At 36.3% G+C, this 17,115-nt stretch overlaps 1 protein-coding gene across 6 annotated transcripts; it reads left to right on the forward strand.

Annotated features, from left to right (window-relative positions):
• Positions 1-666: 666 nt before the first annotated feature.
• On the forward strand, positions 667-16,029 carry LOC108562786 (unconventional myosin-IXa-like). Of its 6 annotated transcripts, none has more exons than XM_017921220.1 (10): positions 667-873; positions 1,698-1,898; positions 6,453-8,416; positions 8,624-9,028; positions 9,566-9,820; positions 10,240-11,080; positions 11,139-11,275; positions 11,342-11,467; positions 11,533-11,559; positions 12,773-16,029. In XM_017921220.1, the coding sequence occupies exons 3-10, from the start codon at positions 6,636-6,638 to the stop codon at positions 15,645-15,647; spliced, it is 6,447 nt and encodes a 2,148-aa protein (XP_017776709.1). In that variant the 5' UTR covers positions 667-873; positions 1,698-1,898; positions 6,453-6,635; the 3' UTR covers positions 15,648-16,029. The 6 variants fall into 6 exon arrangements, with proteins under 6 accessions (XP_017776709.1, XP_017776706.1, XP_017776711.1 ...); XM_017921217.1 differs by having other exon boundaries at positions 11,336-11,467; positions 12,773-16,028; XM_017921222.1 differs by lacking the exon at positions 9,566-9,820 and adding an exon at positions 9,167-9,214 and having other exon boundaries at positions 11,336-11,467; positions 12,773-16,027.
• The last annotated feature ends 1,086 nt before the right edge of the window (positions 16,030-17,115 follow it).

Consider the following 17,115-nt stretch of genomic DNA (forward strand, 5'->3'; position numbering starts at 1 on the left):
AATAAGAAAAAATGTAATCTTAAAATATTTCTAGATTCGTAATTGATTAGATTTAATTGTTGGACAAATAACAATTGATGAAATTATTGTCTGTTTTATTGTTGTTTTGTTAAGGAATTTCGAATTATTAAAGAAAAATAATTGATATAAAGTAAGAATTTGCTAGTTACTGCTATGAAAGAGTCTAGATTTCTGATATATTCTTGTAAGATTTTTAATGGGTTGGATTTGATTGTTTCTAAAATTGAAGTTTTAACGTGGTGTTGCAAAGGAAGGATCTGAGTTTAATTAGAAGTGTAATTGCGACTTTAAGACCTTCGAAATTCGAAATATGAAGAAAAAAATATGCGAGTAGGTGCATCTCGTGCCGGACTGATGTAACGGATATGCGTCCGTAACAAAGATAGCAATTATTCTATTTCAGACAAGAATGGGATACGTAATTAGTGGATCTGCTGTTATTCGTTAGTTAGATGTGTGTGTGTGTGTGCGATATATGTATCTGTACGTATGTGAGTGTGTGTGTGTGTGTGTTATTTTTTTAATCGTTCTGCGTTGCGACGAGATGAACAAAATGGAAGCGCCTTCCTCGTGATTCATAGTTCGCGCGCGTTCCGTCACGTGACCTGGCCTTGATTTGACGGGAGCGCCCCTGGAGGCGCCCGGGCGCAGCTCGCGCAGCCCGTCCGGACCCGTCCGACGTGCGAGCGAGACGGGAACGTCACGTCAGGTGGGAGCGAGAGAGAGACGAAGAAAAAAATGGAGAATCGCCCGTGCTGCGAATCGCACTAACTCACTAACAAGTGTCAAACCTAATGAGCTTTCGTCCCGATCTGTAAATAACGCAAAAAGTTAGTGTCCGAGCGATCGAAGGTACGTAGGCCCTTCCGGTCAGGTATATTATGTGCGCCCCCTTCGTATGGGCGGCGACGTTCGCGTTGTCCATGTCTTAATATTTTCCACTGTTTATGGGTGTTGCATACACACATACATATCTATATATATATATACATACATACATACACACACGCATACACACACACACACACACGCACACATATGCAAGTATCGATGAGCGGGAGAGAGACGGACGGAGATGGGATACGTCGCAAATGTGTTGATAGTTGATCGTCGATTTGAGGTTGCCGTGCAGTTGGACTAGTGTCTGGTGCAGTTTTCGAAGTCCCAGAAGGAAATTCAACAGCTCCAGCCTACAAGGATCCACGGTACAACCCCGATTCCAGTGTTTCCTCACGCGAAGGCGGCTAACACACATACCTATACCCATACACACACAAACGCATGCACACGTACACCTATAGCCTCACACGCAAACACCAGCATCGAATTCGAATCGAGGAGTCCAAAAAGAAAGCCCACTGTGAACAAAAAAAAAAGCAATAGGACTGCTCTGAAAAGGGCGAAGACATCGGTCCCCTTCTGTGTGTGTGTGTGCGCCCTTTATACCCCCGTTCCCAGCGTCTTGGAATCGAAGCAACATGTGACCCAAATAATGCTCGACGTTCGGGTTGTGTTCATCGACGACCTCCCAAAGTGAACCAGTAGCAAGTGCAAATCCAACCCCCTTGTTTTCGTATTCGGTTCCAGTTATCTCGCGCAATTATATACATATCGCCTGATATCATCATTATCCTATCAGTTGCAATCAAATATTTTAGTATTGCTCATGTTTTCAGGTGTATCGAGCCCCCAACATACATACACTCACACCCACCCCACAAACTAAGGAAGAAAGCTCATATGTGCTCGAGTGCTGTTTCACAAAGACAACACTATCTGTGTGTTCTCATTAAAAAAAAACAGGCAATGCACTAAATGTCATACAGTTTATGTGATTAAACAATTGCTGAGTGATTTATCAACACACTTGTCAATCTGTAAGTACAATTTTTATCTTATGTTAGTTTTTAATGACATCATTCCCTTTCTGAACAAACCTTAGTCGATATCAAGCAATCATTGATTTTTTTATATTCCTGCATTTCATTACTTCATTGCAAGTATGAAATGATTCATTTGTGTAATTACTAAATTATGAATTAAATATATTGAGCAATGTTCAGGAAAATATTTTTGTTTATTTTTTAATTATATTTCCTTTCTGAAATAAACCTTACACAATAATATTCAGCAAACTTTGATATTATTTTTTGTAATTTTGTTTATTGCTATAAATTTATTATGATTTGAAAATTAATAAATAAAAATTGATAGCAATTATAATTTTATTTCCATTACACTAAATTATTTTAATTAAACTTAACTTAAACTTTACACATGATATATTGTTGAATTAATTTATCAATACTAAGTTCTCTAATTTTTCTGAGTGTGTTTTTGCTTCATCATATCCAAAAATACTTTAATTGTTAATTATATATTTTTTTACAAGAACTTTATATTTATGTTTTCCAGTTTTTCTCTCAATATTTCAATGATCTTTGATGATCAATAAATAAACTTTAAGTGCACTCACATATAAAAGAGAAAAAACTTATTGAAATACATTCTTTTTTTTTATCCAAATTAGTTAATACATTAAAAGAAAATAAAGCAACGATTGTATTATAAAACATTTAACTTAGTAAAAATACATTTAATTATTATTTATGGTGTGAAAAGATGCAGATTAAGCATGTTGGAGATAAAAATGAACGGATTTATAAAATTATGTGTTAGTCAGTTTGTATATCAAAGTTTATATATAAACAAGATAAAAACGACAAAAAAATGCGCAACTCTATTTTTCTTGTTGACCGAATGATGGAATGAGGATAATAATTTGAATCAGCAAAAGTAACGAATAAAGTTGTAATGTGGAATGATGGGCAAAAATTGTATGTTTTACAAATTTCTTGAAAATCTCTTACAGCTTTTACTTATTCAATAAAATAATTTAACAATAGACATTCTAGTTTCTGATATGAATAGAGGAAGTTTATATTTTATTTAAAATAATAAAAAAAATCTTTTATAAACCAAAAAGTAGGGCTCTTAAAAATATAAAATTAGAAATAAATTTTATAATCTTTCTAAAGTTTGGCAACTATGAGGAGACTATGTAGGTAGTAAGTTGACAACGCGGGACAAATATTAACACTAGTAGAACGTAGATGATTTACAGTAGTACCAATAAACCATACGCAATAAAATGTAAAGAACGTCATGGTTGGTGATGAGATTACAGTAGTATTAACAAATAAAGTACTTAAAGATTTTTAATTACAAGTGTATTGTTGTCTTCTAATTAATTTATTAATAATATTAAGATATCATTAACAATAATGATGTATTAACTAATTACATTTAAAGACAGTTTTTTTTTTGTAAATTTTAAAAACCCATTTTCTTTTAAACAAGGCTGAAAAGCATTTTTGATGGTCTCTAAATCGGTGCTTCTTAAAATAAACAACCTGTGGGGGTTCTCAGAATCTTGCACAGGTTTTTTTGTATAAACCTATTTATCATGTTTCTTAAGGGTCTATGAAGGGTTGATTTAAAAAAAAAAGAAGCTATTTATACATCATCACTTTCTAAAGATTTGTCTATAATTTTGGTAACTTAATTAAGTGGATCACAAATAATGAATAAACTTTGAAAGTAGCTCTATTATTAACGACAATCTGTGATATTCCAATTATTAATAGGAAATTTATAGATATTAATCATAATACTTTCTGTTTTTGTTACATTTTTTTTAATTGGATAATTAGATAAATAGGAACGAATATCGCAAAATAAAATTGAAAAAAGTTTCTCAATTTGCGTGATATTAAAAACTGAACGTTATTTTAGTAGTATAATTAATCATAATAGATTAGATGATTCAATTTTAGTAATATTTACAGTTTTGCGCAAAATACTGATTATTTAGGTCATAAATATTTATTAAACCATTTTTCATTATCATTCAGAAGTATTATGTAAACTTTCGAAAGAAGAAGTGATAAATCATTGATTATTCAATCAAAACAATAATAGAATCGTATTTTGCAGGAAATCCATATTAAAAGATTATTGTTATCGTTAATTTCAATAAATCAGACAAAATGTTTCAATTAGTACAATAGAAATTTGATCTATTCTATTTATTTTTATGTAAATGATTAGATTATCTAGTTTTGTTGTATTCGAATAGAAATAAATTTTATGTATGCTCTCATTGTTTATATTTAAATTTGTCTAATTATTAAACTAATTGCACTAACCAAAACTTAGATTAATTTGCTAGAAATTAACTTTTACTTAATTAGCTACGAATATAGTTATTTCATAAATTACTTTGAACAAATTTGATTAGTTTAGTTGAACAATGCACGTTTTAATTAAGAGAATCAAAAACATTCTACAAATTAACAAAATGCGTTTACACACAAGAAATGTTACCCTTAAAATTTGTTAATTTCACGCTTTTCATAAACGTGTTTCTTTATTGTTTGAACTTTGGAATGAGAAATCATTACTGTTGTCTGTCTAGCGCGATGTGTAGTCTAGATGAGTAATGCATTCTAGGTATCCGATGCTTCGGGATTTATGCAAAAAAAAAAATTAATCACTTAGACTAATTTAAGGCCAACACAATTGTTGCTTTTTTTGTCCTACGGAACAAAGCACTCTTTGTTTAAATTCACATATTTGAGATTCGGTTATGAACGTTTGGCTGCAAATGATAATACAGTTCCTTCATGAAAATTCCTGGAATTCTGATTAGATCAGAAACATACATTTTATATTTTATTTTGATAACTTGAATATATGAAATAAATGTACTTACACATATTTTCGGTAATAATTATTTGAATTTATAACACTAAATGATATCACTTAATTAAGATTTTATAATAGAAAATCTAATTAAAAATCTTATTAATATAACAAGTAAGACCTGCTTTGTAACAGTATGTAAATATTTTTATATTTAGTAAACCGGGAAAATGTGTTTATATTAAACTTATTAATATAATGCACGGACAGTTTCCGACATAAAATTTCAATTTAGAAACGCTTATAAATAAACGAGATGTTCCCAAAATACTGTTTGCAGCTCGGCAACAACAAATGCAAGTATCACAAATATTTGACGTATAAACTGGAAGCAATTACCATTTAAAAAAATAAACTCTATTAAAGTTGAAAGTAAAAATAGTTAAAAATTAGTCAGATTTGCGAAATATGAAATTAAAATATTTAATGGTTAAAACTGTGTAAATTTTTAACTAATCTATACCATTAGTGGGATTAGCTTTGCTTTACGATAAGACTAATTTAATAATTAAGGAAGTTTTATTTTAATTTGGTATTGACTTAATTCTGATAACGAGGAATAATGTTATTGAAATTTTGGCAAGCGCTGTAAAATTTCCCTAATCTCTGTTTGTTAACAGTCTGTTATTGCTTTCTAATTACATCACTGAAGCATTATTTGCGAATTGTGATTTAACCGCGCTGGACTCTTTACGTTTCTTATCTGCTGCACAACACGCCTATTCCATCTTCTATTTATAGTTGCTTTCAACGTAGACTGTGTACAGCCGCCGAGTACCTTTTATTTCTGAAAATCGATTTTTCAATGAATTGAAATACGATAATCATGAATGAAGTCGCCGTACTTTACGAACGTTTGTTTGATAACAATGCAAATCGAACTGTGCTGATTTACGATCTACTCCAATATTGATTCGCAACATTAAGTTATTAATATAGTTTGTTGTGAGTAGGAAAACGTGATTTGTAGGAAAATCGAATCAAACGTGTATGAGAAACAAGGTAGTCTCTTCGAAGTTAATTTTCGTTATCGCGAAACTTCCTGGCTGTTGTGACATTACTGTTTTTGGAAATAAGTTTTCTGGGTCAGTGTTATTAACTTGATTCGCCTACGGTGTCGAAGAAAAGCCTGTCTGCTTTATGTATAGGTGTGTGTATATATATATATTATTATTATATGGCGTTTTGTGCAGAATCTATTGTGTTTGGCTGGGTAACAATTTTCAAACAACGAGAGACGAGGCGACAATTGAACGCATTCTAAACACGAGGCTTTGCTAATAATAGTTTTGCATGCATTCGCCTCAAAGATACAATTCCATTATATACAATTCAATTATTATTAATATTCGAAGAGGAGTGAAAATAACTTTTACAAAGCTTGAATTCACATCAATGAATACGTTTATACACTTAACAAGGAAACGGGTCTTCGTTACAAACACATCTATTTTTTAATTTTTAAACAATTACCTTACGTAATATCTTGGGAAACTGTGTATTCAAGCTTAAAACTGCTGTACCATTAAATTAATTACGTTTGATGTTGGCATTGAATGCAATTTTCGATATACAAAAAAAATACATATTCATTTTGTTTTTTGCTTCTTAGATAATAATACTTAGTTTGTTAGATGCTAATTGTATGTTTGTTTTTTGATTTGCAGGATTTTTGGAGAGGAGACAAATAGAACGTATTTGGGGAACGAAAAATGAACGACGACGATATGTGATGCGACAGGTTCAGGCGATAACCTGAGTCCAAAATGTCTAGACATAAACGAAACACGAACGGAATATTAGTTAGTTTCGAGACGAGGTGACTTGTCAGACGAGAGATTTCGAAGTAAATGAAGATGACGGAGACGAAACGTTACATAGTGCAGGTGTACGTTGGTGCCCTGTCCGACCTATACGAGGCCCTTACCGTCGAGGCTAGCAAGCAGACGACCGCTGAAGAGATAGTTTCTTGCATCGTGGATAAGTTGTCCCTTAGGGAGACTCCCGGTGGCGTTTACGAGTTGGCGGAAGTTATAGGTGACAATTCGGGACAGGAATGCAAGGAGAGATGTCTTCAGCCGGCGGAGAGCCCTGTGCAGCTGATGATGCTCTGGCCAAAGATACACACATCGAAGACGAGTACATACAAGTTTTATTTGCGTGAAAAGGCTAATGACTACGTGTGGCGGGACAATTTCGTGATGGATTCTCAGCTGATCAAAGACTATTTTAACCGGTTCCTCTACCAGCCGAAAGATAGGGAATACCCGGATTTATGTCAATTGCCCGATCTGAATGAGGAGACGCTGCTGGAGAACCTGAAGAACCGCTTCATGAACGAGCACATATACACTTATGTGGGATCGATACTTATAGCAGTGAACCCATTTCAATTCTATCCCATCTATAACCCGAAATATGTGAAGTTGTACCAGAACCGCAGATTGGGGCCTAATCTACCGCCGCACATCTTCGCCGTGGCGGACACTGCGTACCATTGCATGTTGAAGGACAGGAAGAACCAGTGTATTGTGATTAGTGGTGAGAGTGGTTCGGGTAAAACGGAGAGCACGAATTTTCTTTTACATCACCTAACCGCATTGAGCCAGAAAGGGACGCATGGCTGCGGTGTGGAGCAGACCATCTTGAGCGCGGGACCTGTGCTTGAAGCCTTCGGGAATGCCAAGACAGCACACAACAACAACTCGAGCAGATTTGGAAAGTTCATCCAAGTGAACTACAAAGAAAATGGAATGGTGCACGGGGCGGTTGTCCAGAAGTACCTTTTAGAGAAGTCGCGTATTTGCACGCAGGGCAGGAACGAAAGAAACTACCATGTCTTCTATTACTTACTTGAAGGAGCGAACGAACAAGAGCGACAAATACTCCATCTGAAGCGACCCGATCAATACAATTACTTGAACAAGAACGGATGCTCGAGTTTGGAGAACGTGGACGAGAGTTACGAGTTTTCCAGGTTGAAACAGTCGATGGAAATGGTCGGTTTCACAGCTGAGAAGCAACGTCGTTTATTCTCCGTGCTGTCCGCCGTTCTCCTTCTCGGCAACGTCGAGTTTCAGCCACGCAAATCCGCCTACCACCATGATGAAGCCGTTGGCGTTAAGAACCCCGAGGTGGTTGCGCTCATTTCCGAGTTGCTTCGCGTGAAACAGGAAACCTTGATGCAGGCCCTGACCGCGAAAAGAGCACGAGCCTCTGGTGAAACTCTGGTCATTAACTACAGGCTTCCAGAAGCCATAGCGAGTCGCGACGCGATGGCTAAGTGTTTATATGGAGCTTTGTTCGATTGGATTGTGCTTCAAGTGAACCACGCGCTTCTTTCAAAGAAGGACACTCTTCGTGAACATCAAGGGAACTCTATTGGTGTCTTGGACATATTCGGCTTCGAAGATTTCGGACCGTGCAATAGCTTTGAACAGCTTTGCATCAATTACGCCAACGAACACCTACAGCACTATTTCAACCAGCATGTATTCAAGTACGAGCAGGAGGAGTATAGGAAGGAAAATATACGTTGGAAGAACATAGATTTTATGGACAACACGGGATGCTTGTATTTAATTGAAGGCAAACCGAACGGACTGCTTTGTTTGCTCGACGACCAATGCAAGTAAGTAAACAATTTCATTAATCATGTATCACTTTAAATCTATAAACATATTTTTAACGTTTGATTATTCTAATTAAGTAATATTTATCAATGAAGATCTTATAATTATCGAAAGTATAACAATGATCAACAAGTTATCATGCAGTAAACTTGTTAAATTGTATTTATATATGAAAATGTAGTCTATATCGAATTGACGGTTTTCAGTTTTCCGGGAGCAACGAACGAAACGCTTCTGCAGAAGTTCAACACAGTCCATAAGGAGAATAAGTTCTACCAAAAGCCGCAGAAGAAGGAACCGGCGTTCATAATTGTCCACTACGCTGGCAAGGTGAAGTACCAAGTGACGAATATGCGGGAAAAGAATCTCGACCTGATGCGGCAGGACATCGTAGGTGTTTTGAAGAACAGCTCTATGGCTTTTGTTAGAGAACTGGTGGGCGCGGATCCCGTGGCCGTCTTCCGGTGGGCAATAGTTCGCGCCTTCTTCCGTGCATACTTTGCTTTCCACGAGGCAGGCCGCCGCCACCGACAGGGAAGAGTCGATGGCAACAAGAACAACATCCAGCAGCGATACCAGAGGAATCACATTCCGAATGAAAACATTATTAGGTGAATAGGTCCTTCTCTCATTAACTAAATTACATTAATAATTACCGAAGTCAATTTATCGATGGCTAATCTAACTTATTTATACAAAATGTCACAAGACTAGTAAACATGTCTGATTGGTTTTCTTTAATTCTGTAGCCATCTTGTGACAGTTTCCGCTGTGAACCTCACAGTTAACAGAATTGCGTAAGTTTTAAGACGGTGAACGAATCGTTGTATTATATATATTTTTTATTTTCTCTTTAGTATTGTTATTTGATCACCCTGTTTTGAGTCTTGTTTCTTCAGAGAGTGTTCGGTTTGTTCTTAGGTGAATCTGTCAGTATTTTGTTTTTATAATTTCCTTACATAGATCAGCAAAAATATATTAATTATATATAAGTTATGGGGATGGGCATAAAATACATCATCTCATTTTATTATGTGGAATGCATGTATTCGGTGCTGCAGTATGTTACATTGTTTTTTAAGGCATGACATTTACTTTTCCTTTTGTTTTGACTTATTTATTTTGTTTTTTTCCCTCTCTCTGTGAAGCCTCGGCAAACAACGAAATATGTTATATCAGCCAATAAGCAGAAACAACGAAACCGAAGTTCCTAACAATCAGTACAGGCTCTCCTGGCCGCAGTTTTATAACCGCGGTAAGATCAGTAACGTAGGCAAAAGTGGCGAGAACGATCGATCACGTCGCAAGGATGTCGTTACGAACAGCAGTGGCCAGGCCAATTATGATAGGGTCTTAAGGCCTGAACAGGCCATGGCTATGCAACGCGCCAATCAAATCGTTATGTATGTACCACCATAGATTTTTTACAAAAAAAGAACAAAAAAACAAAAGTGTACCGATCTATTGTGGTGGTGGACTATTCCTAGCAATATTCTTAATTTGCAGCTTCGTGGTTATTGGTGGAGGTTATACCTATATGTTTTATCATTATTGTAGATATTTTGCAAACTTCAGATATATAGATTCAATCAAGATCTTTTGGATTTGCTTTAAATCTTTATATAAATAAGAGTCTGAATTTGATGAAACTTTATGCGGAATGATCCAAACTATGCATATTTTTATGTTGCATGATCGCATGCCTTCTTTAAGCTTTCGATATACATTTATCTCCTTTGTGAATCATGTTCTTTTCATTGTATTTTTTTGTGGGGAAAATTGTTTACGCAACGAACGGTACTAATTGCTGACTGATTTACAGGAAAAATAAATCGTTCCGACCTAGAGAGAGAGGCAAAAAGGGATTGAAAAATTTGCAGTCGGTGAAAACTTTAGCGGGTAGAACTGGATTAACCCCATCCAATCAAGGCCAACTTGGCAAAGCTCGCAAACAGCCGATGACCGTGACTGCACAATTCCAGCAGTCTCTGCAATCTCTGATGGAGACACTGAATCAGGCGAATCCCTTCTTCATTCGTTGTATCAAATCAAACTCGGAGAAGATCCCGAAGATCTTCGATGTGCCGACCGTGCAAAGGCAGCTCCGATATACGGGCATGCTGGAAACAGTGCGAATCCGCCGGGCTGGCTTCAACGTGCGGTTGACCTACGACGAATTTATCCAACTATACCGAATCCTTCTACCTAAAGGATTGCTCAGCTCACAGAATGATGTGAGGAATTTCCTGTCCACGCTGAATTTGGATAGGGAAAATTACCAAGTGGGTACGAGTAAGATTTTCTTGAGGGAGTCGGAAAAGGATAAGTTGGACAGCAAATTGCATCAGCAGATCATGGCAAGCATTATGACGCTACAGCGATGGTTCCGAGCGTGCTTGGAACGACAGCGTTTTCTGCGGATACAAAATGCTGTAATTACGTTGCAATCATATTGTCGCATGTTTATGGTGCAGAAGAACTTGTCGAATATGGTGAACGCTGTTTTACGGATACAGAAGATTTGGCGAGGATACAGAGTACGCTCGTGGTACAAGAAGTTGAAGAAGGCCATAGTTTGCTTCCAAGCTCTCGCAAGGGGGTATGTTGGTAGGAAATTGTACGCCAGTCTGAAAGCGCAAGCTATGTTGAACAAGAAGGAAGAGGTGCGTTTTACATGTTATTATCGGATTAAAACAAAAATTAACATGTTTTATTTTCCAGGATATGACTGTTAATAGTAGATTGCTAGTATCTGATGGAGCAGATGAGGCTTTTGTCAGTAAGGGTTCGAGCCAGGAGGAGCTGGAGAATGATAAATTCTACCCAGAACGTGATAAAAAGGCACGAGATTCTGATGAGTACGTATTTTTAATATTTTACCTACAAACAAAATCTAATTGCTCATTGTTATTTTTAAGGAGCAGCGGAATATTGGAAGATGGAGGAGAGATTGAGAATAATGGAAGGAACAAATTACAACTTCGAGCCGCTATTTCGTTACCCACGGTGACCACGTACAACTCCAACTCTACGGTTTATCCTACTTACAGGTTAGTTTCGTTATTTTTATGTTACAATGGATGATTACAGTTTGTCTAATTACAATTATTAAAAGTCTTGCGGTTATTATGGAATTGGAAAGGTATGAATTAAAATTGCTTTCTACGAGTATTATATCTCGAGTCAGTATATTACAAAGAAAGTCCTAGTCTAGACAAATAAGTAGTTTCTTAAAGATGAAATCTAGTTATAAACTTTGATTTATGATACTATATTAGATTATCTTGAATTGATTAGTCACATCACATGTTTTTCATTGTCTGAAAATACAAATGCAAGTTAAATTTTAATTTAAAAGTGCCTAGTTTAGTCTTCATATATATATTTTAATTTAAAGAGATTTATATCGATTTAATGATATAAATCTCTTTCTGGCCCTATTTCTACCCCTTTCGGGTTTAACGCCCCCCACAAATTTTGTTGGTTTTTGGGAATCGAACCAACGACCTTTTGTATCAAATTTTCGTGATACATACGATCATAGTCTTCATATATTGTAAAACTCCATATGGCAGTGGTCCCCAGCATTGTGTAGTTAGATAACTTTATATACAAGAATATGTGGTTGTAGCGGACGAATATGGTACTATAATCTGTGATATTGTTAAAAAATCTATTTTTGTTAACAATTAAATAACAATTTTGTTATTTAACTGAAATAGCATGTAACCTTAACATTAATGTAAACTTTTTGTAGAATTTGTTTATAGTATTTGTGAAGGTAATCTCGTAATTATTTTAATTTATGTTAGGCTCTAAAGTATGAGTTGAAATTGCGGGTGAAGTATATATACCCCGGGCATGTATATACCGTCGGAGGTGTGTGTCTGTGATGGCACAGCTGAACATTGATCGCTTTAGTTTGGCAGATCTGCTCAGTCGGTGGCGTCACGTGGTCGATCCAGGAGCCATGGACCTGCCGATGCCACAGTTCGGGCTGATGCCGCACGGTGGTCATCCAGGGCTCCTTGAACGTCCGCCATTTCCAAATTTGGGGGGGTTAACGGATAGATTGTACATTTAAGACACCTCCATATAACGGCACTGTGGTAAGCAGTATGCCATTTTTTTAGCATTGTTTCATTTTTTAAATTTTCATATTTCAAAGGAATAATACTGCAAATGTATCATCAATGTTGCTAGTTTTAATTTGAAGACTAACTGCACATAAACAGAGCTGAAGAATTTGGTACTTTTATATTATATGTACATAATATTTTGTGCCTGAAAATAAGTTTTTGTTTCCTATTATGATTGATTTATGATTATTATAAATTGTTTTGTTCTGCTTTCAGAATTGAAAATAAGGTTGCAAATAATCAAGAACAGATTGTAAAACCTAAGGAACAATTGGTTACAACGAAGAGAAAAGTTACAAAGGCTCATAAGACAATTGATCTCTCCGACATCCATTACACCTATGAAACCAAGAAGGGTAGCGAAGATTCTTTAAATTCCGTTCGTAGTTATGAATCACAGTTCAGCGAGTCAGGCGTTCCGTGCAGCGGTGATTCGAATCCATATTCGAAACACGAGCTGTGGTCATCTACAAGCACCAAAAGTGAGACGGATTCAGAATTCAGCATATCAAGTCATCACATACAGTCGGCGCCACCTCATTGCGGCAATAATCAATCTACTTACCCAAGTTTCGATGATAGCCCGTATCCCGTTAAAGCACCGCATAAAAATGTTACCAGAGCCTTACCCATAGGCTTATCATCATATGCATTACCTGGAAAACGCGAGAAGGCTGAAGGGTTTATCAATTTGGCACCAATCAGACGTAGAGATGGTACAGACATTCACAAACCAGATAAAGAGAACGACCATGTTCCGGACAAGGCGAAGCAGATGCTGGGATTCCTCCCGATACCGCCTTCTCGGAACAGCAGAAATAATCGGAGGAGTCACGTGAAAAGTCTAGGAGAAGAAGTAACGGATAGCGCGGCCTTTGACAAGATTGCTCATTTAGGCACGATCGACGAATTTGTTGGCACATACCCACCGGACATACAAATGCGCGATCTTAAAGACTACTCCGATAATTCGAAGCTTCTGATTGCTGAATCCGACTTGTCCAACAAATCGTTGACACCGAAGAGAACTCGATCAGGAATAGGCTTGGATCTCAAGCGACGCAACTCTGATCCTGCGACGAAAGTCAGCAGTTTTAGTGATCATCCAGAAGGTCAAGCAACTAAAATGGAATGGCAGACTAGCAGTGATTTCTCCATTGCTGGTCATAAGTTTAGGATAATTAAGAAATTCAATCCGGAGGATAAATGCGTATCGTGCAACGATAAAATGGATCAATCTTATACGCATAGCTACAAATGTTCGGAATGCAAAATGGTATTCCATCCGAAGTGCATACAGAACAAGAAAGTGTTGGAGACGCCATGTGGAAACACAGTTCAGAGCAGTAAACCGGGCAGAAGGAAACATAGGAAGACCTCGCGAACGCCTTACGACATCAACAAGCAGCATAATGCAAGCACCACGACTAAGTTCAATTATCGAACGTCTGAATTTACTGATAGCACGGATCAGATTATTTCTGATGCCAAAGAACTGCAGGAGATGCAGGACTTTATAACCAAGAAGATTTGCTGCATTGAAAAAGATGATGGTAAGAAGCCGAGCGAGGTGGATAGGTTATTTAAACTGGCGTTGCGTGAATTCAAAGACAATCTGGTCCAGTTTTATAGCGCGGCGAATAAAACTGGCTTCGAAGCTTATAGTGTGAAGTACAAGGATCTTATAATGAATTTCATGCAAGCTATGGACACGGTCTGCCAAAGGGAGCAAAAGCAGAACGCTGATTTCCCGGTGACGATGGGCGTGAATGCATTCAGAGGGTTCATGAATGAATTCATGTCTTCACGCGGAGAACCAGAAAAGCCTAGCAAGACGAAGAAAAAGAAGGATAAGAAGCGGAAGGGCGAGGAGATCACGACGCATGCCGGCCACACATTCCTTTTGACAATCATTAACATTCCGACCGCCTGTGAAATTTGCAGTTCTTTCTTCATGTGGCCTTTAGAGAAGAGTTTAGTTTGTCAATCGTGTAAGATGACCTGCCACAAGAAATGTTACATGAAGTCCACGTATTGCACGAAGGACGCTACACTAGCAGCGCATGATTCCAAGAAGATATTCGGCGTGCCGTTGTCAGTTTTACTCTCAGAGGATTGCAAGATACCTGTGATCATCGAACGGCTTCTGGCAACCATTGAAATGTATTTTCTTTACATTGAAGGGATTTACAGGAAGCCGGGTGTCAGCTCCAAAGTGAAGGAGCTCAAGTTCAAAATGGAGGAGAACAAGGATGAAGTGAATTTTGCCGATTACCAAGTGCATGTTTTAGCTTCGGTGTTAAAGTGCTTTCTGCGAGAAATGCCCGAACCTCTGTTGACTTTCGAGTGTTATGAAAACTTCCTAACTGTAGCGAATATAAGTAATCCGCAAGACAGAGTCGCAACGCTCTACGAGATCTTGAAGAAGCTGCCTACTGCGAATTATGATTTAATGGAGCGCCTGATTTTCCATTTGGCTCGGGTCGCCCTCCACGAAGAAGTAAATAGGATGAGTGCTGCGTCTCTTGCCATTGTTTTCGCGCCATGCATCCTACGTACCAATAAAGATGTTCCGGCACAGGACAGCCTACTAGACATATGTAGCCAGACCCAGTGTATAGAGACTATAATCACGGAGCAACTTCAGAAGATTCGCAACACGTTGGACGATATAGACACCTTGGATACTGCTTGTCAAGCGGCTACCAATCGATTGTCCTCGCTACGAAGCTCCAAAGTCTTCAGCCCGGACGAGCTGTTACCTCAACCAGTGTCGTCGAACGAGGAAGAGGAGAACCTTCTGGAAAACCACATCCAAGAGATCCAGAAGGAGAAGGAGCACCTGACATCCACCCTACCAACGTTGACGCACGCCACTTCTGATGATGATATGCTGTCGACGGATGGTGATGGCAGCTTGGATGACATCTCGTGCGTGGCAGAACCAAGAAGACTGAACCGGCCAATCATTAGGTCCATATCGGGCGGAGATGCGCGACAATCCAACATGCAGAAGCTGAGGAGGCAAACCTCGTCGGACGTGCCTGTGAAAGTTGTCGGCGAATGCGAAGAGACTCCCATTATGGTGTAAGAATGATTTTTTACTTTATAATATTAATTGGATGGGTGCACGAATTACAATTGTTCAATGCTCGCAACTACTACTTCTACTGTCGTGATTTTTAGGACATTATTATTTTTCATGACTTATCCCTTAATTTATTCAACATTCGGTTAGTTCTATTCTCTATATTTCCAATCGGATTTCTTCCTTTCTCCCCCAGTGAGTAAAACTAAAGAAAAAAAAAAGGAAAATATATCTTTGCTAAGCAATTATCTTTGTATATATTATAAATACACACTACTGTTCTACATCAAACATTACAAAAAATAAAAAATTAAAGAGAGAAAAACCATTATGAATTTCTTTCCTTTAAGATGTGTAAATTAAAGAAAAAAGCAAAATATTTTTCTGTATAAAATACTACAAAATGTGTGTGATATATACATATACATTATATAAATATATATATATAAATATGAATCGTAGCACATGTGTCAAACTGTCTCTGTATTCTGTACATTTATTATTTTCTTATCAAAGTGATATATATTGAGTAAAATATATGATATATACATATTGTGTAATAAGTCAGTGTGTACCATGACCATGAAGATGATGATGATGTTTAAAAATTGTTCATATACATATATAAATATTATTATTATTATATAAAAAAACATGTGATTTAATTTTACTCTATGTTTATTGAGAGCAGGGTAAATGTTAGTTCAGTTATTTTTTTTTATATATATAGATTTATACAAATTACATTTTTTTTTGCTGTCGCTCCCTATTACGTTTCAAATAGAAAAGTGTGTAGACTTCTTCTTGTAGGAAAGAGATGTGTATCCATTTATTTGGGTATTGTTGCAATTGGAGTTTCAAAGTTCCTTATATTTAAAAAAAAATAAGAAAGAAAGATATGTGACAAAGGCCGTTGCGTTTGATTAGTTAAGTTTATATTACCTTCCAATGACGGATTTGAAAAAAAATATATGCTTGTGACGAGCAAAATAGTAATTGAAAAAAAAAGAAGAGTTGTTCTCGTTCGTTTTAGTTGTAATGATATCCAAGTAGGTGTTGAATATGTTTATTATTGAAATACTCGGAATCGGATTCTATTTGTTTTATCAATGTTGAGCAATATTACAATTCGTTTTTTATATATATTAAATTAAATTATATAATACATGTTATAAGAGCAAAAAAAAACTGTACATTATTTATTATAATATTAATATGATTACTATATTTCTTGAACGCGAAATGATTGTTTATATTTAAATAATTTTTTTTTTGGATATTTATTTAATTTTTTTTAATTACAATACTTACAACTTAAGGTGTATTTATATTAAGTTATGTCGACTGTATAAGATTACATAAAAAAATTAGCATTGTTCTGTTCGTTTCATCATCGATCATCCTTTTTAAATTAATTTATTTAATTTTTTCTGTTGTTTCTATATATATTTTTTTGTTTGTAGTAAAGCGT

The sequence above is a fragment of the Nicrophorus vespilloides genome, unplaced genomic scaffold (assembly GCF_001412225.1).
Source record: "Nicrophorus vespilloides isolate i.1.1-1 unplaced genomic scaffold, Nicve_v1.0, whole genome shotgun sequence".
In the NCBI taxonomy this organism is placed as follows: domain Eukaryota; kingdom Metazoa; phylum Arthropoda; class Insecta; order Coleoptera; family Silphidae; genus Nicrophorus; species Nicrophorus vespilloides.

What these genes read in the sequence shown, in the direction of transcription:
- LOC108562786 (XM_017921217.1), top strand. Translation starts at nt 6,636, where the DNA reads ATGAAGATGACGGAGACGAAACGTTACATAGTGCAGGTGTACGTTGGT. An exon ending in CCGAATGAAAACATTATTAG is followed by an intron (nt 9,029 to 9,565) that starts GTGAATAGGTCC and finishes CTCTCTGTGAAG; the next exon opens with CCTCGGCAAACAACGAAATA. An exon ending in GTTATTATGGAATTGGAAAG is followed by an intron (nt 11,560 to 12,772) that starts GTATGAATTAAA and finishes TTCTGCTTTCAG; the next exon opens with AATTGAAAATAAGGTTGCAA.